Source organism: Accipiter gentilis, chromosome 12 (genome assembly GCF_929443795.1).
Source record: "Accipiter gentilis chromosome 12, bAccGen1.1, whole genome shotgun sequence".
In the NCBI taxonomy this organism is placed as follows: domain Eukaryota; kingdom Metazoa; phylum Chordata; class Aves; order Accipitriformes; family Accipitridae; genus Astur; species Astur gentilis.
The window spans coordinates 11,608,658-11,635,459 of NC_064891.1; the positions used below are offsets into that span (position 1 = coordinate 11,608,658).

The 26,802-nt window shown below is 37.3% G+C and overlaps 2 protein-coding genes across 3 annotated transcripts in view; one reads left to right on the plus strand and one right to left on the minus strand.

The window, feature by feature from the left end:
- Window positions 1–25,288, plus strand: part of LOC126044780 (bifunctional heparan sulfate N-deacetylase/N-sulfotransferase 3) — a 72,019-nt gene extending 46,731 nt beyond the window's left edge. For both annotated transcript variants that reach the window (XM_049814960.1, XM_049814961.1), the window contains 8 exons: window positions 9,286–9,468; window positions 11,516–11,612; window positions 12,472–12,595; window positions 16,538–16,712; window positions 17,715–17,885; window positions 22,538–22,647; window positions 23,220–23,322; window positions 24,542–25,288. In XM_049814960.1, coding sequence (XP_049670917.1) covers window positions 9,286–9,468; window positions 11,516–11,612; window positions 12,472–12,595; window positions 16,538–16,712; window positions 17,715–17,885; window positions 22,538–22,647; window positions 23,220–23,322; window positions 24,542–24,661 — 1,083 coding nt within the window. In that variant the 3' untranslated portion in view covers window positions 24,662–25,288. The remainder of the gene's footprint in view (window positions 1–9,285; window positions 9,469–11,515; window positions 11,613–12,471; window positions 12,596–16,537; window positions 16,713–17,714; window positions 17,886–22,537; window positions 22,648–23,219; window positions 23,323–24,541) is intronic.
- PRSS12 (serine protease 12) overlaps window positions 1–26,802 on the minus strand; it is a 759,839-nt gene that overhangs the window by 676,618 nt on the left and 56,419 nt on the right. The window lies entirely within an intron of this gene.

The following is a 26,802-nucleotide window of genomic DNA, read 5'->3' on the forward strand; positions in this document are numbered from 1 at the left end:
GAATAGTTCAAAAAGCACTGATATTATAAAGTTTTCAGAGACCTAATTTACAAATGAGCTTCTTTTAATTTGCACATGTGTTGCAATAGATTTAAGTATAAAAACTTAACTGAGTAACTAAGGCTATCTATTGAAAAATTATTTGTTTGATATACAACAGTACTGTTCAGTCATTAACAGGAACATAACAAATCTGACTGTCTTGGTGAGTAGCTATACATGTTATGATAACACATATACGTAAAGGCTATACACCCTTCATCTTTCCAGGAAAAGTAAAAATTGTGACTCAAAGGATTCTGTGAAGGACAGCAGTGCATATTGCAGCATTTTCTCTAATGATGTACGTGTTCTCCCATAAAAGCAACTATTAGAGATGAGGTATTAGAGCAGCTGTTGTCAGATGAACACTTGAAATTCACTCACCTGTCCCACAGGGCTGATGGAGGCTACAGAGTAAGAGGCAAACATGTTGAACAGCTCTTGTTCTCCTTGAGGCTGCATGGCCAGCAGCCTAAATTGATGCAAGTGTTTTGTAGCTTACTCTGTGCTACGCAGACAACAGGAAAATGAGTTCACTGTTCACTGTTCTATGAAATAACTTGCTTATAGTTAAGCCAATTTAAAAAGGCTGTATTGCGAGCAGCTTGTTATGTCCCAGTAAGAGAAGAGAAAAGTTCTTATCTGTGAGTTTGTATATTTGAATTATGTGGAATGTACACGAATCAATATTCTTAACATGTGGATCTGAACATTTTGCACAGCGAAGTCAGTGGAATTTTTCCCATTTCCTTCCCATTGTCATTCCCGTTAGTAGGATAATATGTAGGTATGCTATCCTTATTCTTTAAGGCATTGACATACTGTGGAAGGAATAGAGTGGAAAATAATGCAGAGTGTTGTATAATGAAGTTCTGGAAATCCATGCTACTCTGCAGACTCAGTCTTTTGGGCAAACCTGGAAGCAGTTGACTGAAGAGGACTACAAAGGACTGAGAAAAACTTCCAATTTGAAGAAAAATCAAAAATTATCAAAATTTATTATATTTGAAGAAAGATGACAAACAGAAGCAACTATGAAATTGCATGAAGAACCTAGACAATGAAATCCAGTTACCTGTCTTGAAACAGAAAACCAGAGGATAGCCAGTTAAATGAAGATGAGAATGTAAAAGAGAATTGTATAGGAATCTTCCTCCAAGGTAGTGTTTATGACATCAAGAACTTATCAAGATTTGAAATACAGAATTAAGTTTGATTAGATATTCATGCCTGTAGTAGTTGGTAAAATATGGATTCTATATAAACTTCCATGCTTTATGTAAAACTTGAAAGCAGGGAAGACTTTTCACACATTTTTTTTCACACATCTCGCAGCTGTAGAGTATCCTGTACTTTCCTCATACGTATCTGATACTATCTGCTTCTGTAGACAGCATGCTGCACTAGACAAACAGGCAGGGCAGACCTACTAGTTCTATTCATTTTTTAATATGGAAAAGCTTACTCTTTTTCTAAGTGCAAAGTTTCAATAATGAAAATAAAATTCATGAAGCAGATCAACAAAATGTAACAGAGTATATCTCATGTGCTTCCTACCAGTTCTTTAGATTTTATTCCCAAAGGTTATTCCAATTTGTTAGTCTGTTTGGTTTAGTTTTCACATGATGATTTGGAAGGTATGTTTTGATTCTAAAATCCAAGTAATCTAGTAAACCAAATTTTTCTTAATATAAGACTGCAGCTTGGATGAGAGGCATGGTCTAAAACAATATAGTACACTTCTCTTCTGGTAGCATCAGTAAAAGTTAAGGTGTCTCAGTCTGACTTTGTAGAAGGCGTACATAACCCCATCCTAAAATACCCTTTGAACTATGGAAGATACAGATCGGGAGCTTTGCTGTTTTACAAGACGAATGTTTAAGGGAAAACCGTTCATGAAAACCTTCTATACCTTTTCTGCCCCCAAGAAAAACAAACAGGACAGAATACAGTAATTGCATTACATGCACTTACATGCAATTCCTTACAAAGTACTATGTGTCTACAGATCTAAAGAAAAGGGAAAATGCCCTGTGGAGAGAAATTTGGTGAAAGCCTTCAAATGGTTGACAGCCCAACAATGAAACTAATGTGTAGCCAGCTGTGTGTTCTCCGTATGGTTACAGCAGTACTGATCAAGAGGGAAGACTGTTAATGGTTTAGGCCCTGTGTCTGATTGATCTTAAATAATGTAATCTTTGTATGCATTCAGTTCTAAGTATTATTTTTCTCTAATTTTTACCTCTCCCAAGTTACAGTGAGTAGAGCTGTTATTAAGCTAATTGACTTGCAGCAAGGGAGAAATTATCTCCTTTAGCACTGAAAATGAGAGGATTTATATGAGCATCAGCAGAACCTACTGTATCTTAATGTGACCCTGAACAAGATGAATAGTCAGGCTTTGGGACTACAGAGAAAAAGACAAAAACAAAGGCATTCAGGCTCAAATCTTCCCTTTCTGTCTGTCCCACTTTGCACAACCTCCTATTTAATCATACTGAGTGTGAGAAGCAGGAAAGCTGACAAAAGTGTTGAGAAGCACACTGGTGTGGGGGGTTCATTGTAGGCATCCCATGGTAGCGCCATCGGGAGCACAGCCTGACCTCTTCGGTGGGCTGGTTCAATTCAGGAGGCTTGGCCCACTTCATCAGTGAGTGAGGGAGGCAACAGTTCCATCTCTTCCCTGTCCTCTCATGCCCATTTTAGGAACTCTTGGGAGCTCCCACAGTAGTTTGGGGAGTTGCCATGAATTGGGGCACTGGAGGAAGTCAGTTTTGCAGAGCATTTTCATTGACTGCAAAATACAAGTATTCCTTGCCTTTCTATCTGTTCTTCAAAACCCACTCATAAAAGCCAGACAGAGTCTGGTATTTTGTGGGTGGAATAGACAAAATAGAAAAAATCCTAAATGAACAGGCAAATTAGCTATCTCGTTAGAGGTGATTCCTTGTAACAGTGTACAGTAAATGAATTGAAATTGTGGTCAATAAGAAAACTTTACCGTTCTATGATTCTTCAGAATTCTCAAATGGGAAGCTTTGTACAAGTGGTTTACAGCTATTAGTGAAGCTTGGACAGTACTGCCAGTTGGGAAATTGAGACAAAGGGTAATGAGCAATTTACAGAGAAAGACAAAAAAAGTTTGTGCAACAGCTGAAAGTAAACTCAGGTTTCCTGACTGTCAGATTAATTATTCAGAACTACACCAAATACGTAATTTTGTTTGATCTTATAAATCTTCCCTGGCTCCATTATATTTATAGTGGAGGCACTGCTGTGTAAATCAAATTCAACTAGCTGGCTTGCTGTCTTTGCAAGTGGACAGATCATGGCAGCTGTGAAACCAGCAGGACAGCTTCAGAACAAAAAAGGGATTTGCAAGCTGGAATCTCTCTGTGCTGGAATTGAACACAGCTTTTCTGGTAGCATAAAGGTCTAAAAGGAATATATTTCAACTATTAAAAATACATATTCAAGCATAGACCGCAATCTAATTCATTATTCTATCACTTTGTTAGTCTAATGGAGCAAAACCAGCTGTTACTGAGTCTCTGAATACCTGAAACAAAACTGTTCTGAGTAACATGAAGACAATATCAGAACTGCAAACAGAGCATGCACAATGCCAAATTAATTGGAATATAGGTGTTCTGAGAGTTAGACATACTCTTGTGGCCTGTAAACATTTGTTCAGTAGCTACAATAGCAGCAATATACTAAATTGGTAATGCATCTGCTTCTAGTGCCTAGAAGAGATCACATAATTAATTGTCAATCATAATTTAACTTCATTTTAAAGTGTTGTGCTTAACTTCATTGAGTTGGGAGGCCTCGGTGCTGCCTTTTAATGTTGTTGCACAGATTGGAGGGTTACAAAAGTACCTTGATGACTGTCTTAACAGTATGAATTTATTCATGTTGAATTGCCTGCAATAGATTTATACATGGTAAAAAAAGGAAAGACATGTCCAGTCTGTAAGAAATGGTTATTACCAATTTTTTCTTATACCAGCTCATCTAGTTCCAGATTTAAAATAATAATAAATCTGTTTAACAACATCAGTGTTACTGCAAGTCTCAGTCCTCCCTCCACGTCCCTGATGCTTGCCAAAGAGCTAACCTCTGAACAGGGAGTCTTCTCTCTGCTCTTAGGTTACAGTCCGATCTCGATGGCTTAGTGCAGTGGTCTCCAAAGTGGGGTACGTGCACCCCAGGAGGTGCATAAGGTGATCCATTTGGGTGTAGGAAGAAAATATTAGAACTTCAGTATTAGAAGTGTGTAATTTATAAATAAATATATAGACACTGGGTGTGCATGCTCAAAAAATTTTTACTGATAAGTATGCGTGATCAAAAAAGTTTGGAGACTGCTGGCTTAGTGGACTACTGTTCTACCGGCTTTTTACTGTTCTAGAGGCTTTTGTACTTAGCTTGTTCCACTCTGCTGTAGACATTGCCACTTCTTTTCTTTCCTGCATTATTACTGTAACTGAAACCAAATCAAAAAGTCCTCCTGATGCCATTAAGGAGGTATAAACAGAAAAGGAATGTGATGAAGAAGAATAGTGAGGTGTGAGCACAACCTATTCATCTGCAAAATGTTTGTGTAAAATGGGGTTTGAATGTGAAGCAAGGTACATTTTGCTTATCAGGATATATGGGAGAGAGTGGGAATATTTGCAGGTTGCCCAGCACAAAGATATCCACTCTGCTGCTTTCCATTTTAGCAGCTAGTCTTGCTCATCATAAATAATTTCTGTCCCAATGTAGAGAAGCTTCATAATTCACCCTTCCAGACCTTAACAGGGAGCTTGGTAAGATTAAAAAAAAAAAAAAAAAAAGTCTTTCCCACTGTTCTTGAATGGTTCTTCTCATCCCTGTCTTTTTAAAAAGAGACACCCCTTGACTCCAGGGGGAAGAAGCCAGGAATGCAAACATGGCACAAGCCAGCAGCCATAAGAGGGGCTTCTCATGCTTGGGAATGAAGGGTAATGTCATTCCTTTGGGAGGCAGGCACCTCTGTTTTTGTCAGGAAAATGACAATGTTATCAAGACTGTAGAAGCTTAGGTAGCAGTGTCCTTGTGTATAATTTTAATATGTGCAGCATCCTAATAATGTTGATTATGTAGTGATCAATATTTTTTAAAATATCCAGCCTGCTAAAATAACATCCATCGCTAGAAGCTGGGTAACTTGTTGCATTTTTTTCATTTTGTGTAAGTTGTTTGTCAAGCATCTATTGTTTTCGCTGTTCTTGATACATAAATTTTATCATGCTGGTTCATCTTTTCCTGATACATGTGATTTAATGGCAGCACCTCAGTCTCGGTCTCAACTCTAATTTGTTGACCTAGAAGCTATTGCCTCTAATTGGGAAATGTTGTTGTAGTAAGGAAATACGCAGCACAGAATGAGTGTTCAAAAACATAAAAGCTGTTTCTCCTGAGTTCTTGTCCTCATTTCCCTACATCTCTGCAGTAGTAATCAGAATCTGAGATAAAATCAGGGCTTGGGAAGGAAAGCAAAACAGCAATAGCCCTCTGCCCTTTCATTCTGGGGAAGGAGTGCAGAAATGCTGAGGAGAAGCTAAAAGGAGCAGGTCATACAGCTGCATATAAGGCTCTGTGAGAAGGCAGAGTAAAGCACCTTTGCTACTCTGATCCAAAGATGGGTAGGAGCAAGAAAGGAGCTGCTGCCCAGAGGCCAGATTTAGTCCTGAACGATCATTTTAAAAATTGCCTGTGTTCCATTTCAGTCCCCTCGTGGAAGATATTAAATGCTGTGGAGAGTGTGCATTGACGTGCAACCAAGATGATAGTTTGTTTATGAGGAACAGCTAAAAAGGGTGATCCTTCTCACACTGAGATAAAGAAAATGCTGAGATGCCCTGAAAGAAATTATTTTAGAAGATGGCTGGCAATAATAAAATCAAATAAGGTCTTTTTTAACTGAAAGGGAGGCTAAAATGCTTGTTAGAGTAAATATAAATCTGTTTACAGCCACTTCCCTTTTGAAGAAGGAATAAAGAAAGCTCTATTTATATTTTACAGCATTTCCCAGAGGTGCAAGATTATTGAACAAGCAATGTTATTTACTAGATCTAGTCTTCTGAGATGCCCACAAAGGATTCCTTTTATATCTCCTGATCTGTAGTTTTAAGACAATAATCTTTTAATAGCATAGCATGCTAACTATTAGTTGGCACAGAAAGAGTAATCGTTGTCATTAGTTAGAACTTGTTTGAATGAAACAGAATGTGATATGCTAGAGCAAAACAAAGCATCATAACTCAATATAGAAGGCAAAAAGTAATTATTATGTTTTGTCTTGGTCCGAAACTGCACACCTGCAAATGGAAGGGTAATGATACGAGTTTCCGTCCTTCTGCACAGCTTGGTGGGAAAGCAGGGAAGTGGGTAGCAACACACCATCCCCTGCAGCTGGGCCAGCACCAAGGTGAAATCTCTCAAAATGGCACTTGGGTATAATTTCCTCCTTGTAGCCAGAGAAACCGGAGCATCAGCTTACGCATCTGTCCCAGCGCTGTGGCTGCATAGCCATTGTCAACAAACTCCCAGGAATGCCCCTGGAGTAGGAGAGAGCGGCTGGCAGGTTGGCATCACATACTGTAAGCCACCTCTCATAGGGATCCCTGTTGTGCAAAGTGGTCCAAGATCCGTCCTTCTCAAGGAAATGTAAATGTGGCCGTTGCAGCATCACGCTCCCGTTAGTTACACAGGCTGCTAGCTTAGCCTGTAAAGACCTTTTGGAGCTGAAAGCAAGAGTAAGTAGTTCTCAGGTCAGGTCAGGTGAATTAGGCCCTCAATCAGCAATATTTTGTTGTTCTATGAAGCACCGGATTGTAGTTTGCTAATTTTACATAGGTGGTGATTTTACTAGGAATTTGTACAGTATCGACAGGAGAGGAAAAACTTTTGCTCAGATTTTCCTGGAAGATAGTCTCAGGTGATCTGTAGTATTTTTGATGCCACATAGACATAAAGGAGACCTTTTCTACAATATAAGGTTGTATATTAGAATATGTATTTGGTTACATTAAGGAACAATTTGGTTACACTTCTTTACAAGATGTAGTCATTTATGTTTTAAATGAGCATTTGATCATCTTTCTTTTTCTTCTAAATAATTAACCATAAAATACTTGACATAAAAAAGTACCTGTAAAATAGGAACTAAGGTCTCTGATATATTTTGCCCTTCATTGACGGTTTCATATGCTGGAAATTATTTATGATGATACGTCCAGTCAATTTTTCAGCCTCCACTCCGACATGCTTAAAATTATAGTGATATTCCTTTCAGGGAAAGAATAATAGATATTTTCCCCCAACTAGCAATCTTTTCAAGTTCTCTTGCTGTTTCTTACAGGGCAGTGCTGTAGTTGTTGGCAGGTGAGGAGTTGCCAGGAGGTGAACTGACATTAAAAATGTCAGAGGTCGACATGTGTAGGAAAGAAAGAGGCGGTCAAGAAAACAAGTTAACCTTTTTTATGGAAACCCTCTGATTGTATCTTTGTTGAGAACAACGTAGTCATATGGCTGGTCTGTTCCTGCTTTGAGAACTGAAATCAAAAAGGAAACTTGAAAAGGTTATACATTTGGCAAAATGCTTATTATTGGTTGCCTAAAGGGGAGGGTTTGGTGGGGGTTTTTTCCAATCTCAGTCCTATCTGAAAAGAAAGAGTATATCCTAATGACTTGGCGGTGTATATCTTCTAATTTTATTTGAGTCAGGCAAACTGAAGCCCTCAGCTTACTTTATAAGCCAAGAGGTGACACCAAATGACGCTATTAATAAAACACATTTTCTGTGTCCATTCAGTGCAAGTAGTCTGTAGTGTTGCAGTTGGGTGTTCAAAAATAGATGTTCAGTAGTTTTGAACATTTTATATCAAAGGAAGCCAGTGTTTTAAATACTCTAAACCAAAAGAATACAGCTGTAGATTCCAGCTTTTCATTCTTTTCTTTTTCCTTTTTTAAATTGAAGGCTGGAATTCCTTTATGAAAGACTGACTTCAGTTTCTGAACTAATTTCAGAATTATGGCCATGATAAGCCTTTTTCTTTTTAAAGTGGCTTACATCAAGTTTTACTTTAAATAGAAATCACCCATTCATGGCATTAGCAGATTTATTTATAAAGAGAGTCATGTTTCTAATTTTTTGATGGAAATTGGTCTGGACAATTTATCCTGGGAGAGTTCTCCTGTTTTAAAAAACTTTCGGGAAAAAAACACTGCTAGAGAGGCAAGGGTTTGCAGATTTTAGTGTAAGAACAGAGTGCTTCGTCAGTGAAAAACTACTTTGAAAATGGATAATTTTGCAAAACGGAGGTTTCAGTCTTCAGCCCTTCCTTAGTCCCCGAGAGACCATCCCTGCAGTCTGTGTTACTGCTCCGCTCATCAGCATGGTTTACGTGCATCTGAACATGCCCTTCCCGTGAGAAACCTTCACAGCAAACACTGCTTCCATTGGGAGTGTGAGAGTGCAGTTGGAGCAAGAGATGTAGCAGGGGGGATTTATCTGAGTAGCAGTTTCACAGTAAGGTGTTGGAAGAGCAAAATACAAGCAGCCTTACAACTGATGGGATATTGAGCTATTTTTGTTTTATTTGGGAGTATTTTATGCGCAATTATTTGAAAGTACTCAAATCAGGTTTCAGATTTTGTTTGTTTCTGCGTGTGATTTGACTACCTGCCCAGTGCTTGCAGAACAGCTTTGTATAAGAGATGAGCTACTTATCCTTTAAAACTTGCAGTTGGAGCAACAAGATTTAAATCACAGCAAGACAGGTCAGCTATCTTTTTGGTCTCTGACTTCTTTACTCTTTCACAAAAACAGAATTCACATTTTTAATATTGTATTTGTATCCACATGAAGTAAAACTGTGGGTAAAACAGGGTTAGTTTTGCTGTATTCTCCATTAAGTGAATTTACATAAAGATTATGTAAATATTGTACAACCCCAGGGCAGGATTGCATATCCTAGTTCACACAGAGCTCATAGTACCTATTCCACAATTTTCTTCTGTTGCGTTGAGTTGACTTGGGAAGAAGGATGTAATTCAATGAGAGCAAGGACAGTAACATCTATGCAAATGTGATCAAAGTCTTGCAGCTCTAAATAAGAGCAAAATGCAAATTAAATTTATATTATCTGTGGTTACACTGCCACCTAGTGATACAAAGAGTTAACGTCCGCTTTCTTTATTTTGTTTTCTAAGATTAGCATCTTCATGACCCATTTGTCTAATTATGGAAACGACCGCCTGGGTTTATACACCTTTGTGAATCTGGCTAACTTTGTTCATACCTGGACAAACCTGAAACTGCAAACTCTTCCTCCGGTTCAGCTGGCTCACAAGTATTTTGAGCTATTCCCTGAGCAAAAGGACCCTCTCTGGCAGGTAGGCAGGCCTGCTGATGAAGAGATCAGAAAAAAAATCATCTTGATGGTGGCTTTTGTGAAGTTCTTTGTTTCAACTTCTTGTAGAGAAAAGCAGTAATATTTTTAGATTTACTAGTTGGTTCCATAAAACAGCTTACTGAAGGTTCAGTGTACATGTACATGATTGTTTTCCCTGTTGCTTAAATCTCCATTGAAAGGTTGTGAAATTAATACATATTAAGATGTGTAATTAAAATTATATTTAATTCATTTTATTTGTGACTTTACTTGCTTTTAGAAATGTGGCAAGTGCAGGAAAGGCATTATGTTATTTCTCTTCTCCTTTTGGAATTAACAGGAATGAAGCATTTGACAGAGAGATGTAGATGCATATTTTAGCAATTGGCCATTAAAGAAATGAACTTTCCTCCAAGTGCGTGAGGAGAAGGGGGCATCCAAAAAGAGAAAAGAGCATTAAGACCAAGGATACCTTAACGCTAAAACAGACTAGCCAAGTAGAAATAGATTTAGATAGATTAGAAAGTAATTCACAAAGGGCTGAGAACTGCCCAAGCAAGAAGTTTACCAGCACTTAATACATTGATGTTATCAACTCTGCTGCTTGATTATCCCACTCTTGTAAGTGAGCAAATTGAAACGTGAAGACCTGCTAAGGCTGAAGCCTGCGCTGACCTTGCAGTTGACACATCTTCAGCCCATCACCCAGTGCTAAGAGCACAGTCCCTGGAAAGAAACTAGTGCACCAAGGGGTGAATCTGTCCTGTCCTTTTGCACATGCTTGGTGACCAATTCAGTGACCAATTCAACCAATTCAGTGGAATGTCTGAGTGCTGTAGGTACATGTGTCCCAACAGTGATAATATGTAGCCCAAATATCATCCTGTTGAAGTGATTTGGTAGAAATATTATAAGGAGCCAACTTTACTAAATCAAACATAAAAATGTATTTAAGCTTGCATACTCAAATGTTTTCTAGCATTGGATACTGAATTGCCAACTTAGAAACTGAGTATGAAACTGCAAATTTGGACTTCATTATACATCTTGAAATTCATGCTGTTATTGAATAAAACATTGAAGTAGGGGAAAAATGTCAAGAATTTTGCATAATGTTAGGAGAGAATGAATTTTTAAAATGGAAATTAGCCTGTAGCCAAATGACTTGAAAAATTAAGATTACTTAGAAAAGACATAGTTAAGTTACAGTGGCTACCATATTCTGAATGTGGTGTCTTTTGTCTATAATGCATGTGAATCTGAATACAGTTGTATTTTTTTAAGCCTAAAAGATTGGTAATTCCTTTCATCTCAGTGCAGTACTGCCAAACAACAATGTCAAAAATTGTTTGCAAGTAGCATTTCTAAAACAGATTTAAACTGTTTCAGCTGTAAAGCAGCAAATGAAAAAACAAGATTCAGTATTATGTACTGATTTGAATTGGAGGATCAGAATATATATTTATGAATGGAAAGCCTTAAATTGTAATTAATTTACACTTTTAGTTTAAAAAATACAGCATGTATAGGGTGGTAGCTGTTACAGTAACGTAAAAGAAAAAGTCAGTAATTAGATAACTCATTAGCAATTTCAAGTCTTCCTAACTTGTATGTAATAGATCAATTGATGTTGAATTATTCCCACATCTTAAGTATGTGGGATCAAGTTTGTCTTTGGCATAATTCTGCTGAACATATTGACATTTCATAGGAGAAATTATCTTGTCTCAGGGTCTGTTAGACAGCTGGGGCAACTCTATATATGTAGAATGAAAACCACATTTCTTCAACACACTTGCCTCATCAAAAAAAAACCCCAAACACTTAAGAGGTACAGTTTCTGGCCTGGTTACATTGCAAATACTTTTCTGAATCACTGAAATAGTTCTTTAATACATAACATGGTATTCTGTCATAAGGGGAAATAATAGTTTCTGGTAAGAATATCTGTACATTGGTGAAAAATTGGGAATTTATATAAACATAATTTGAGAACCTTATCAGGTGTGATTACCAATGAAATTCTTAGTTGTTCTTCTCTGTTTTAGAATCCCTGTGATGACAAACGGCACAGAGATATCTGGTCTAAAGAAAAAACCTGTGATCGATTACCAAAATTCTTGGTTGTAGGACCCCAGAAAACTGGTGAGATTTTATTGTATTTCAACAAGATAGGCTACGTGTAAGTTCAAATAATTACACCGATTAATCACTTTTTACTCAGACTGCTGTGTAGGGATCTTGATCATCTAACAGCATTTTTTTATTTTCAGATACCATCCAAATATAGTTTAATAATGTAAGTTACAACAACAGACAGTACACATATTGAAAATGCAGGGTTCAGGCGCGTGTCAGATTTTTTTGGCTTTATGTCAAAATGAGTAACATTTTGATAAAGAGGTCAACAGATAGACAAGATCTTGGCAAAGCAGAAGGAGGAAAGGACAGCTGTTTTTCAAATGGTGTAGATTCTTAACTGCAAGTTCTTGTCTGTCCTGCGTCTTGTTTATAGAAACTTGTTATTTCATGGCATTTATTTCAAATCAAGAAGTTCCTAATGGACAGTTTGAAATGCAAGGTTGCAGTAGTTTATATATTTACTTAATGGTTAATTTTCTCCTCTGTAATCAGAAAATTGCATATGTGCTTCCTTTTATCTTCACCAATCCCCAATAGCTACTGAGTGCAAGATTTTAAATTTTTTTTTGTGACAGTCTCATAAAAACCAATAATTATTTTTAAAACACAGTTATTAAAAGTGTGAAAAGCAGATTTCAGCATTGGCACTCCAGTTTCTGTGTTAACTATTTAAATTTCTTTAACTGTCTTCAATTTAAAAGCCCAGAAAGTAAGATTCTTAGGTGACATAAATTGGCATTCCCTCACTGAAATGAAATGGAATACAGCTGGTGTAGTCAATCTGTGGGTAGACACCCCCCCCCCCCCCAATGTGTGTATATATCTTTTTTTTTTTAATTTTGTACTTTTATCCTATTTGCAGGTACCACAGCCTTGTATTTGTTCCTGATCATGCATCCTTCCATCATTAGTAACTCCCCCAGCCCAAAAACCTTTGAGGAGGTACAGTTCTTTAATAGAAATAACTACCACAGGGGGATTGATTGGTAAGATGGGTTATTAGTATAAATTTAAAAGTTTATATATTGTGAACAATACAAAAATGACATTACTGTTGGTAATGGTAACTGTTTATATGTAGAGTGAGATAAAAATGTAACCTTCAGTGTCCTTCTAAAATGATAAATAAATGCAAGTGAATAACAATCTTACTACAGAATATCGTTAAGTGCACTGAGTTTTGTGAGGCTTTCTTGTAAATATCCATGTATTAATATATGCAAAACAGTAACAAAAGATGTATTTCTCATTACACATGCCTTTGAAGTTGGGACAGTAATGGTTGTTAGTTGGATATATGGAGGCAAAAATTATGTTCCTGTTGGAAATCTCATTTATTAAGAGAAAAATTGTAGTATCAGAGAGAGGCATTTTCTCCTTGATTTAGTAATAGTGATCATGTAAAAGGGAGGCAGGGAAAGCCTCTCAAAATATTTTCAAAGATCAGGTGATTAGTACAAGGTTATTGTCTCCAAAGGGTTAATGAGTGGTGCTAAAAAAGTATGTATCGCCACTGCCATGTTCCCTATGGCTACTGGGGAATCACCAGACATAGCTACTCCCAGGAGGTGATTCTTGATTTCTCTTACTTTCAGAAAGTGCTGCAGTATAAAGCACCATAAGATGAAAAGCAGTAACATGCTATAGTGGCTGGGGAGCAGCAATAAAAGATTATTGATATTTTGCTTTTTTTTCTTTTTTTTTCCCCCAGTTTAAGGGAAAATAGTTTTCTTGCCTTTACCTTTGTATTCATCCATAAAATTAACAGGGTTATATGGTCTTAGTGCAGATACATCAGATCCAATTTCTTTTTAAGTCACGTAGTTTTTACGGAGTTATAATTGTTGTAGCAGATTCTTATTACAAAGTGTGGTGAATCAGCCAGTTATTACCAATAGAGAGATGCCAGCTGAATGACTGGAAATGAGAAAGCCGACTATTTGCTGTGGAGACTTTTGAAGTCAGAGAAGATGACATGTGAGCGAGGTATAGCAGGTCCACACTGATGGAGACAGCTGAAGTACAATGAGCCAGTTCTTCACATCAGCAATGTTTTCATGTTGCTGGAAGACCATTTTGCTGCTTCTCTCATTCCTCCTGCCATATCCACTTCCCTAACATACAGATGCAATTTGTCTGCTAGCCATGTGCCAAATTACCTTCATCATAACACAGCACTGGTGCATAAAGCTCCCAGTGGTCAACCCGTACAGGCCAGGGACATCCTTTTGACAGGTACTCACTCTACAGCACCCGTCTGGCTATTTGTACCTCTGTGCTACATGCCCCACTCACCCGTGCCAGGTTCTGACAGTTAAGTCTTGAATACCCAGAACTACCTGTTGGTGTAGTTGCCTAACTCTTAGATTTGCATTCTGTCTGCCAGATAAATCTCTCTGGCCTTCAGTCTGATAGTGTAGTTTAATGCTGGCATGTAATGAGCTTACCAAATGATAATTAGATACCAGGTCTCTCCTCATTAGTCCATTAATTGGCTAGGATCCTTTCAAGGCAAGAGTATTCACAACTAACAATCAGTTCAATTTCTTTTATGGTTGTGGAGATACAACTTTTTCCCAGAGCTGACTCTGACTTAGTCTTTGTCCGAGCTTACATTTAGACCAAGGCCAACTACAGAAGCAGGAAAGGGTTCTTTCAGCCCTCAGCACAAGACATATAGATGTGTATATTGTAGTCTCTCAGTAGACATAATAGAACAGTAAGATGAGAACTGATCTTTCTGTTCTTGAAATGGAGAAGTCTAAATAGACCAGTCATGTATTTCTTTATGTAAGTAAGCATTGTTACAGATTTCTTAGACAAGTTTCTCTAAAGCCCTCTCAGCTTTGCCCTTGTCAAGTTTAGTAATTTTCTCATGAATGAGGTACTGAGCAAGAATTCTGCAGTCGGTGTTCAGCAGAAATGCTGAGCCTGAACTTTCTAACCTCTTGATATCCCACCTGGTCCAATCTCTTCACCATTTTTCACTGACACCACATCAGCTTCTGCTTTTTTTTTTTTTTCAAATTTGCCATGATATCTAAAGAATCAATTAACTTTTTTCCCAAAATTTGGTGTAGTGTCATATTTAATGTTAAGTGTTTCCTTATAAGGTTGTAGTCCTCAATGCTTTGTATTTACTCAGCCTACCACTAGGACTTGAGTACAACAGCATAATGACACCATACATGATCTAGAACAGATCTGCCTGTAGTGCCTATTGCCTCTTTCAAAGCTGGCCTTTTTCTTTGCTGTTGGTGTTCTGCTAAAACATTCTGAGGTCACACAGTCAGGTTGAGTCATTAGTTTCTAATAATTTTATTTGTGAGCAGAAATTGGTATAGCTTCATCATTTTCATCAAGTCAGCCCTCATATTTTTTGGGAAATAGGGTCCGTTGTTCAATGAAACAGTATCATACTCTCAGTTATTTGTGTTAGCATTAGGCAGATATAAACACTTAATAAACTAGCAGGGCAGTGACAGCCTTTCATTCTGTTCTGTTTGGTTGTCCTCTTATTTCAGCTTTTTTATGTACAATCTGAATGTGAGTCTAGTAATAGCTATGTGGCTTTCTAGCAGAATTTTTGAATGCAGCTTTGAGCATATTATGCAGGGACCTGCCCATCCATCAGCCCTTCGCATGACATCATTTAGGTCTCTGATACAAGGAAATCTACCAGCTACTACTCTTAAGAGCATGAATGAATCCACAATTATTATTCCTTATCTAATGCATAGAAAATTGTCAGCTGAAGGCCAGCCCACTTTTGCACAAGTATCCATTCATGTGCCAAAGAAGCACAAAACAATAAGTTAGCAATGTTTGCTTTTGTATACATAAAAGTTGCTCATAAGAATTAACTTCTTGGAATCAGGTGTCAGAGAGTTTAGTTTATTTAAACCACTGTAGATTCCTTCCTTTTCTCTAAATACCTTGCAATCTGTGCCTGCATGCTAATCATCATCTTGTGAGATCTGTGTCCTAAAGAAAACTGCGTGTGCATCAGTCAGTTCCATCCTACCAGGTCTTCTGGCCTTGACTGCAATGGTCACAATTTCAAAGCCAACAAGAGCATGTCACTTGTATTAGAAGTAGCCCACTTCTATAAATAGAGCAAATTCTAAGCACTGGAAGAAATTTCAGTCCTTAAGCATGATCTTCAGAAGAGGTTGTTTTAAATGGCCTTTACTTTATCAATACAGAGTTTAACTGAAAAATCAAGAAGACCAACATTTCCCATTTATTCATTTCCCCAACAATAATGAAAAGTGGTCTGAGTACCATGGATAAAGAAGTCTTCATGTGACATAGGAGATTGCTGGAAATTAACTGCAACTTCATAATGGATGAGGAAAGCTCACAAAGAAAACTAAAAGGAATACAACCCATGTTTCCACAAAAATGTGACTCCAAACAATAAGTGAAAGATGCTGTCACAGCTTAGAAACCTTTTACCAGATAAGCTGTGGGGGATTTTTTCAGTGCATCTTCTCCACAAAGATGAGCTCTTTTCTCTTTTGGGTAAAAGCAGTTCTGATACTGAATATTTTTTTCTTATGGTATGGCACTGTAATTGAAGTCAGCAAGAGGCCATATTTGGAAAACTCATTTTTACTTTTGAATTTGACAGGAGTTTGTTCTGACTGAAAAGCGAGAATTCACTAAATTTAAGAAGATACATGAGTATCGTAACATTTTCATCCAGTTACCAAAAAATAGCTGCAATGTTTAGTTATAAGTAGTGAGAAGAAGAAAGCTAGTACCAAGTAAAATATGATCAAAAATATAATGTAAACTTCTGTTTGCTTTTATTTGGCATTTAGACTATTATTTTAATTGATTATTCTAGAATAAAATACACTTAACAGATTTGTCATCCTTTGTGTGACTTTTAAGTAATTCTGAGAATGATGTTACTTTCCTAGGTACATGGATTTCTTCCCCACTCCTTCTAATGTCACCACCGACTTTCTCTTTGAGAAAAGTGCCAACTACTTCCATTCTGAGGAAGCTCCTAAGCGAGCAGCTTCCCTCATACCCAAGGCCAAGATCATCACCATCCTCATTGACCCATCTGATCGGGCCTATTCCTGGTACCAGGTATGCACTCTGAAGAACACAGGCAGGCACTAATCGATGTTTCCACCTTGAATCCTCTCTGTATATCCTTTCAGTATATATGTATATAAAGGGTGTGCATAATACAAGCTTTTATTCGTCAGACAGTGCACCATATATGATCACCCATACACTGAGGTATCTGTCAATGTAACCCTGAAAAGGTTAAAATACCAGGAACCACCTTTTCATAATCTGCCTGTAATATAAGCATGTAAAAATGCTTACTTCCTTGATTTTTTTTGTAATCAGCACGTAAAAAAATTAGTTTATAGACATAGTTATCTAGTTCATGTTCAAAATACAAGATATACCAAGAAATTTTTGTTCTTCTGGTCTGCAGATTTCAACAGGAATTTGGCAAAATAAAGATATGTTAAAAAAAAGATAAAATTCTAAAGAGAACAAAGTTCTTAGAACTTCTATGACATATTTTATGTTAATTTTTTGGTGAGAAGTAGTGACAGCCCTGAGTCTGGTCCCATAGCTTACCCTGTTTTGGACAGGAGGCTTGACTGGAAACTGACTGAGATCCCTTCTGACCTAAATTATCCAATGATCCTCATAAATACCTTTCTTCAAATTTCCCTTTCTGAGTATTTACCTTATGTAAGCTAGAAAAAGAAAATATGAAACTACTTGAAGCAGAGCTTCTTAGTATTTGTGTTTATTATGCCCAATTCATTTGTACAAAACCTGCCACTCAGTTTATTGAAAATAAATGTTAATACATTGTTTTGTTATTGCTATTATCAGTCTAGCTTCTGATTTCTTTTGACACAAGCAATATTTATTGATACAAACAATGTTTATCCCAGCATTTTCAATTAATTAATACAGATGATGACTTCTTAAGTAACTTTTAACGTAAATAATCGCTCATGACAAGGTCAGTAAGGCCAGGTCAGTAAGACCAACCAGTTTTGTCTTATTTTTTCAACTTTTGTAGTCTGTAAAGTTCCAGCAGTGTAACTTCTTTTACAGCATCAGCGATCACATGAAGATCCTGCAGCTCTAAAATTCAGCTTCTATCAGGTGATCACAGCTGGACCTCGAGCCCCATCTGAGCTTAGAGCTCTCCAAAAGAGATGCCTAGCACCTGGATGGTATGCTACCCATATTGAAAGATGGCTAAATTACTTCCCACCTTATCAGGTGAATAAGACTGTAACTTGACATCCTAATCTTACATATATAAAATCCTAAAAGATTACCTTTGTAACAGTCTTCCCTATTGAATACTGATCTTCAGGGATATCCTAGATATACTAGAGCATGTTTGAAGACTTTGATTGTAATTTTTCATAGCCATGTTCTATGTAGTTGGTTGTAATTGCTAGGGATGTCATGTCTTAGCATACTACAGCTGGGAGCTTCTTCTGCAAAATAAATCAGAACAATAATCTGGAAGCTCAAGAAACATCACTGGTGCTCCTTCAACTCTTGTACCTTGAACTGCCTTTATCTTACAGCTGGTTTTCATTTGCTCACGCTTTCATCACTCTGTCTGGCTCTTTGTCAATAATGTTGAGGAAAAGAGAAACAGGCATGCAGTGCTTTGTGGTCTCTTTAATATCAGATGGCCCATCAGGGTTCCCAAAAGAAAAATTAGAAGGAAAATAAAGGGAAGCTGCTCAATAGTATTTCTGTCTACTCTGAGTGGTAGCAAGTATCAGCAAGCATCAAAGGATGTCAGCTGGGATATTGCCCTCCCTGCATGAATTGAGAAGAGTTTTGGTGTCTGAATGCTTTGGGGTGTAAAAAAATACCTTTTCTGTCTGAAATGGGGATTACTACATGGAAATGGATGTGATCTAGTGGTTTTGTAACACCTTAATATTTAAATGCATCCATGTCTTCACCTACTTCTTGGTCCTTTCATGCAGTAATCTCCCAGAGTGTCGGCCTCCTTAGGCTATGATTGTAGTAGTAAATAAAGGTGTACCTGTGCAAGAGTTCACGCACTGTCCATACTGCTTGATTTTTAACACACTTCTGGCACAGTTTGGACCCATAGCAAAAAGCATCTTGCCAAGCTGTTCCAGAGCACATTTAGGTAACAAGAACGATTACCATTGGGGATTGTGGACACTACCAATTTGGTTTTGCAGGTGAGAGAGTTTAGCAACATGGATCCAGGTCATGCTGTGCCATTTGGCCTCAAGACCAGAAAGCTGTCTCTGTTTTGTTTTAGTTAGCAATATAGATAAAGCCTTTGTGTACCTCAGTGTGTTTGCCATCTCAGGCATCACCAGTTTTTTAGGTGAATTCATGTTTTGCCTAACATGACTTTTCAGTAACTCTCAAAGCACTGGGTCTCTTTTGCACACTTTGGTTTTGCATGTTCCTCACACATTGCTGCCCATAACAGTGCATCCACATATCAGAGCCTTTAATTGGGACTCTTTCATGTGCTGAAACAGTTTGGCGTGTTGGTGTTCCTAATCATCTACATTTGGTATCTGTCACTGATCCTGAATCCTCCATGTATTCTTTGTGTTAAGAGCAGTTTCTCTGTGTGCCTTTGAGCCTCAAAGGATGTGCGTTTATGGACCCATAGGTTTCAGTACAGGTCACACATAAGCAACCTGAAAATTGGATCTCCCTGTAAGCTTCTGTTGGCATATAACATACAAATCATTAGCCTCCTTCTGGCCCTGTAGAAGATCAAGCCTCAAAAGATGCGCATTCTAAGCCCTGAACATCATGTGATATACAAGACCAGGCAGACAATATCACATGATCAGTATCTCCTTGGTAGATTTATTTCTGGAATGGATTTTTCTGACATTAGCAGTGTGTCTGGCACTACTCCCCACCCAACATTTAAAGATTACTTTAGTTGAGGGAGGTTGGCTGCAATCTGAACCTTCTGTTTATCCAGGACTCGCTTAGCTGAGACAAGTTGGCTAGAGTCTGCACCTTCTGTTTTCCCAGGGTGTGCCAAGGAAGCTCTGATGCATCTAGTTGGTTTTAGTCTCCACATACTCTCTTTTGGGCCAGCCTTGCAGACTTCATGAGATACACAATACTGTAATATCGTGATACTCACATGAAATTCTCTACATTATGTTTTCATTAGCTTTCCTCCAAAAGTAACCCATGAATATTGAGCAATATGCATTGTCATTCAGATTTTTGCCAGATTTTACATCCCACAGTGATAGCAAAGAACCAGCCCTGGTAGCCTTATGTTTTCTCTGTAAAAGTACTAGGGATTAACTTGCATTGCAGAAGCAATGGTATAGAGTAGGCCATATCCAAACTAGTTAACAAGTTCAAGGAACTGCTGAAGCATAGAACAGTTACATAAGGCAGACCTAAAATCAGCTTAGCTTGAAAGTATAGCCTTATCTAAAAAAATGAGAGCCTTCCTTCACCAAAAGAGCTCTCACCCAGACTAGCTGAGGCTATCTATAATTTTTAATGCTGTATAAATTTGGGGGTCTCTACACATGTGACTGAATTGAGGTCTTAATGTCTGTTATGAAGTCAGCAGGCATACAGTAAGTGGTAGAAGTAGCAACAGGAATAGGCAAGGTCCCCCTTTTCATTAGAAGAGTGGTAACAGCACGCTTGTCTTACATGGTAAGAATTTGCAAATCTCAGAGTACTTTGCAAATTTGGGGTTCAGGTGTTTAGAATTTTGATTGACTTAGTTTGTAATACAAAAAGTCCTCTTTTGTCTGGCCACCAAGGCAGATCTCTGGAAGTTCAGGAAGCTCATGTCTCTTAAGTTAATTTCCCGCCTACAACTCATTGCTTCAATGCAGTCATACAGAAGAAAAGAAGACCTAGCATGACAAGCTCCCCCATGAACCAAAAGATATGCTCATGCACCAGCCCTGTAGGAAATCAAGCTGATTTTGCAAGAGCCATCATTAAATGGCTAGTCTGAAGCTGAAGGACTTGAGCTGTTTCTAAGCTGTTCTTTTCTCCAAACTGTCTCTCTTGCTCCTCTCCCTCCATGGTGACTTTTAGACACTATATATGTATACACACAAGAGACATAGTGGGAGAGCAAGGACTTAAACAATCTCCTCAGCTGTCAGCAGTATTACAGTAAAATGATCAATATGCTGTAATGTGACTCAGAATACTTCATGTATAGTGTTTTCATTATATATGAAGCCACCTACTTTGTAAAAATTACACTATTTAAATTTTCCACCTTGCTAAGACATGAAATGCCTTACATTTCAAGGGATTTCATGAAATTGCATCTTCCTGAGATCAGCATATGAATAAATCAGTACAAGTAAGGAAAAATTTTGCCTCAGTTCCTTACAACCTCCCTGAAGGTTGAGAGAGAGCATTTTTTGTTACCTGCTCCCTGGGAATGTCAGGAAGTTGAATTAATTTCCACTTGTAAATCTTTTTCTTGCATGTCTTTTTGGGGGTGGCAGAAGTGGGAATGGCACGGATATTTATCTCTATGTGTTTTTTAAATAGTGAGGGAAAAAAACCTCACTCTTTTTCTTTCAGGTGGAAATATCCCCCATTTGGGATGGTTTTTGACCTCTCTGCTATGAAGCACTTAAAGCTTGTTTTCAAAGCTTATGTCTTAGGAAAGCAGTGAGTTCATTTTTGGACTCAGGCAGTCACTGTGTATCTGATTGCAAAGACCTCTGGAACGAGCTACTGCTTTCTGAACAGCCTGATACTTGCACTAATCCACATCTCCAAGTCTGCCTGCTATATATGGCTAATTCCAAGACTGATCTTTCAAAAGAAAAGACATTTTTCTCCCTTTTGATTATGGTCTGAAACCTCATAGTCTTGCAAACCTCTTAGTTTCATCCAGTCCTGGAAGCAATTCATATGATTTTAGCGTCTCTGCTTGCATGGAAAAGTGAAAACAAGCTTCAGCACTGCTTGCAGAAGGAGATTGTTGAACCATCTGCGAATCTATTTACCCTCTCCTTTTCATCACTAAAGCATGATGGAAAAAGTAGAGGCATTTTCATGACAGGAAACGACTGCTTGACTAATCCATTCGGGACTTTGCTTCTCTTCCAACAGTCACAAAGACCCAAACTCACTACACCATCAGTGGGTCATTTGGGCATAATACCACATTTGATAAAATTCTTGGGTAGTGTCTGTTTCCCAGAAGATTCACCTCCAGGTAAAAGGGTGGCCCTGTCTGAACTAGCCTACTGGGAGTGCGTATATGGTCAAGCACTAGAAAAGAAGAAAAAGAAATTACCTACCAGTACCTGGCTTACTTAGAGATGTGTTGCACATTCTGTATCTACCTACATCCCTGCCTTAAGGTCCTCGTAACATCTGCCCTTATTCATATTCTCAAAGAAGTTTTTTCAATACAATTATGTATTGTTGTATGGGTTTAGAAGTAAGGCATTTCACCTAGCATCTACCTACTGGTTTCTGTCTTTCTGGTCATTTCCAATGACAAGCTTTTCAACATTACTGTAACATATACATGTATATGTTTGTGTCTGTGAGAATTATAGGTTATTTCCCTAGACATTAATACTTTTTTTTCTTGGCTGGACAAATTTCATTCTATTTCCTGCCAATATTTCTTATCTTTCTAGATCCTGCACTGCTATTTCTCTGTTGTCACAACAGCTTCCAATTTAATATCATTTCAGATTAAATTAACATGCCATTTACCCTGTTCCCAGGTCATTAATGATGATGACAATTAAAACTGGACCAATTATCATTCTCTGGAGCAGTACTCTAATATAGTGAATGAGTTTGGCAGAGGTGGAAGTTTCAGTTTGAAACTTGAAACAACAAATTTTAAATTAAACTTCCATTTATTTTATTTGTTGTAGTTGCTAATTATTGATGGACAGCAGCTGAGAACTGACCCATCTACCGTAATGGATGAAGTACAGAAATTTCTAGGAGTCTCTCCTCATTATAATTACTCTGAAGCCCTAACGTGAGTTAATTTAATCATCATTTTCACATGTTCCTACATTTCTAAAATGCCAATTAGTCTGTAAGTAAGCTCACTGCAAAATAAAGCCTCTCATACTTTTTTGAGCTGTCAGTAGGATGTATTCTTCAATGTCTGCAAAGAACACAATTCAGAGTTAGAAATGTGGAACTTGACTGTTCCAGAAGTAGACCTCTGACAAATGGACAAAGTAAGTGTTGCTTTGTGAGATTTGCATACAAATTTTCGATTAATCAAAAGGAATTTTATTTCCATAAGTGGAACATGGAATGCTGACATGCATAACCAGAAAGGAAAGAGAATTAGTTTCTCTTTATTTTTGACATTTGCTGCAAGACAGATTCCTTGGTTTCAGTCAGGAATGTAATATCCACTCTGTATATCATAAAGACATATGTACACAAATCCTTTGGATTCTGACATTTAGATTTGGTTGCCCTTAAAGTAAGACTGATAACCTTAGCTTCACTCTTTTGAGTCTTCAGTCTAAACTTGGGAGATGCATCCTCCTTACAGTATCTCACAGCCTTTACGCTGCAAAATATTTGTTTCAGGTTCGATTCACATAAAGGTTTCTGGTGTCAGCTCCTGGAAGAAGGAAAAACAAAGTGTCTTGGAAAGAGCAAAGGTAGAAAATACCCTCCTATGGATTCTGAGGTAAACCATTATGCTCACTGGCATTATACAGGGATTCAGTTGCCACATATGGGACACCACACAGGCAAAATCATAAGATGGAACAGAAGACAAAACCAAGTAGATGATACTTATTTAACTACCTTTCTCTACAAATTAAACATTTAAGATAGCAGTGGAGTGCATAGACTTTTCCAGTTCTTTATTTCAAATGTGAAGAATTTAAGTCATTAAAAAAACAACTTTTAAAACTTGGCACCCCTTAGAAAAATAAACTTGGCACCCCTGCAATTCCCTGAAATTCACTGTGAAAACTGTCCCCTCTACCTAAGTGACTTAAGCAGCAGAAGTTCCACAGTGCATCATTTTTTCTCAGTCATGATCAGATATGTGTATTTGTGTCTGGTTCCTTGTCCTTGAGAGTAGTTAGACCATGACAAGTAATGCAGACTCTCATATAATCCAGTTTTAAGAGATGTTAGGTTCTGTTTCTATGAATTTTATAAATACAAATGCTCAAATGAAGATATTTCCATCAGATCAAATGCTGCAGCCTGTGCTCAAGGGCAGTTTAGTCTCCTTTTCTAGCTGTAATTTTACATTTGTTCTGTCCTTTATTCCCATTTCATTTAGCCTGACTAAAATGCAAATAACAACTTACAGTTTGAACAGCAGTAAGTATTAGTGTGGCAAGTAAGTCAGGATTTTGTTCTCACAGTACTTAAATTATAAGTAACTTTACATCAAAAGAATCATATGGATATAAAATTATTGGGTGAGAAGGCTTTTGGCCAGAGATAAGACAAGACTGTGTTTGTTTATTGTTGTATTTTTCAACTCTAAATGCATCTGAAAATGGGGTTACTAATTGATACATGCCTACATATGAAGATATTTTGGAAGCTTTGGTTTCAATCACACTTCAGTAAATTCAAAGTAACTGCATCAGCTTCAGCGTGATTCTTAATTTACATGACTATCTGAGAGTAGAATCAGATCCTTTGCTTTGACTTCAGTGTTCATTTTGGACAACCTTTGTTTCTCTTGAAATTACCTTTTACAGTTCAGCTCCTAACTGAAGAGCTTGAACTTGCATGCAGTAGATAGCATAAAGCAATATAAATTGCATAAGAGAAAGTAAAGTTTTGACACAGGTAAAACAAACTTTGAAACCTAGACTTCACAGCAACTGCAGTACAGCATTTTATTAAATAAAAATATCTCCTTTTGTATCCATCAGTGCAGGGCTTTTCTGTCAAGCTACTACAGAGATCACAATGTGGAACTGTCAAAACTCCTACACAAATTGGGACAACCCCTGCCATCGTGGCTGAGACAGGAACTACAGAAAGTAAGATAGCATTGAAGAAAGGCTTTTTGAAATCTCTCTTCCACACTTCAGTCATCATACCTAAAGTCTCCAGTAGCTACCAGAAGGTCTTGTAAGATATACCTCTTCAAAAAAGGGTAAAAGATAGAAATTGTTTCCATGTGCTGGCATGTGGATTGTGAAAACACATGTGTTTCTTAGAGCTCTGGTGGGCCAAATCTTTCTCATAAACATTTCTGGGCCTGTGGACTTGTGGACTGCTGTGCACATATGTGGAAGTTATTTGCAACTGGTATAAGCTTCAGAGATACATGACCTGTCCAATTCCACAGTAAATATTTACATTTTTATATATCAGTTTAAAAGTATTGTGTCTCATGTAGGTTTTGTAGCCCATTGTTAGACTGCTGACAGTTTTTCTTACTATTTGATTATTGTCTTGCATAAAATAAGAAAATTTAATGTAGCACAAAATGCCAAGTGTACTGCTGCCTTTGGAATCAGCTTGCTAATACCCAAAGTATATACTAACAAGGGTAAGAGGTACAGTTATCATGTATGATTTAGCTGTGCACAGTATCAAAATACACAGAGCAAAATCTGGAAGCCACAGGCAAAAGCAGTGTAGAACAGCCCCCCCCCCCCCCCCAAAAAAAAAAATAATCAACAAAAAAAAAAAACCAAACCCAAACCTTGCCTGTGATTATAGTCTGTAACAACAAAACCCTTACAACGTGGTAAGGGCCTTTGTCCATAATTACTATGTCTGATTTTGTACTGACTGAAATAGCAAAATACAGAATATAGCCATTATCTGAACAGAAATTTAATTGGACATGTGAAGCACAAAAGTTGCAGTATAATCCTTATGAACAGTATTATACTTCAACAGTTGTGAACCAAACTGAAGCAGTGCAATGAACAGCCTTTCACTCCTGGCTTCTATGAGCAGCCAGATCTGGATACTGCACTCTGGGCTTACCTTGCTGTGAATCAGGAGTGACTCCACTGAAATGAATGAAAAACTAGTAAAGAGCAGAAACAGATCCATACTTAGATTTCCTTAATTTGCACCACTATTTTTTCCTTAATTTATTTGCCTTCAGTCTATGCTTTCTGTATTCCAAGATCCCTCAACTTCATCAAAATTGTAGCATCTTTCAGTAACCTTCAGTTTACATCAGCTGCAAAAGTCTGTCAGGTTTCCAGATAAAAATACTGGTTCTGGTTCCAGACATTTTAAATGTATTTGGTATTATATATTAGGAATAAGTTTTAGCGGGCGAAAAATAAACACAATGTGTAATCATGATAGAAAATTGCACTCTAATCATGGAAAACACAAATATCCAGCCTTACATTTATGTGACACATTTCAGTGATGCATCTCACAATGCATCAGTTTAGATGTGAGATAAAGTCTAATTAATAGTACTTAAAAGTTGAGAAAGAAGATCAATGAAAAATTCAGCTGAGTATGGCCTTAATGCTTCTCCACTGAACTTTGGCTCTGAGTGTTTCTAAAGGCATGAAGAGGTAGTGAAAACAAAAGAGAACTACAGTACTAAATGCAATGCTTTTTACAGTAGCTTTATAATATTCTCATAATTTGTTTTAGGGTGAATAGTTAAAAACATGCATCAAATGGTGGAAAAACTTTTTCTGTCTCAGTGCTGTTTTACAACATTTATGTAATCATATAATTTAACTTTCAAGGTAATGGAATGGAAACCAGTCTGTTATTCCCTAAATAGAAAACAGATGTTGAGATCCTTACTGTACCTCTAACTGGTAATCTTTATTATTTATTGATTTTGTCTATGTAATACGTGGTTTTGATAGGCCTGTAAAGAAAAAATCTAGACAAATTTGCTGTATATAACAATATTCTTTACGCAGCACATTTTTGCTAAGGGAATATGCATGATTAATGATGAGGACCTACTAGAATAGACATTTTTTAAGATGAACATCTTTATTATTTATTAGACAGAATGAGAATTTTTATTTCACTTTAAATATTCATTGTCATATGGATTCGTCCCAAAAGCTGACTTGTCTTAAAATACTTATTTGGTAAAAGAAACACTCTGGATTCTGAACATCTGTAAAAGCAAATACTCTGCATGCTATGGGAAGCTTATGCGTCCTGCAAGCATCTATATGGATTT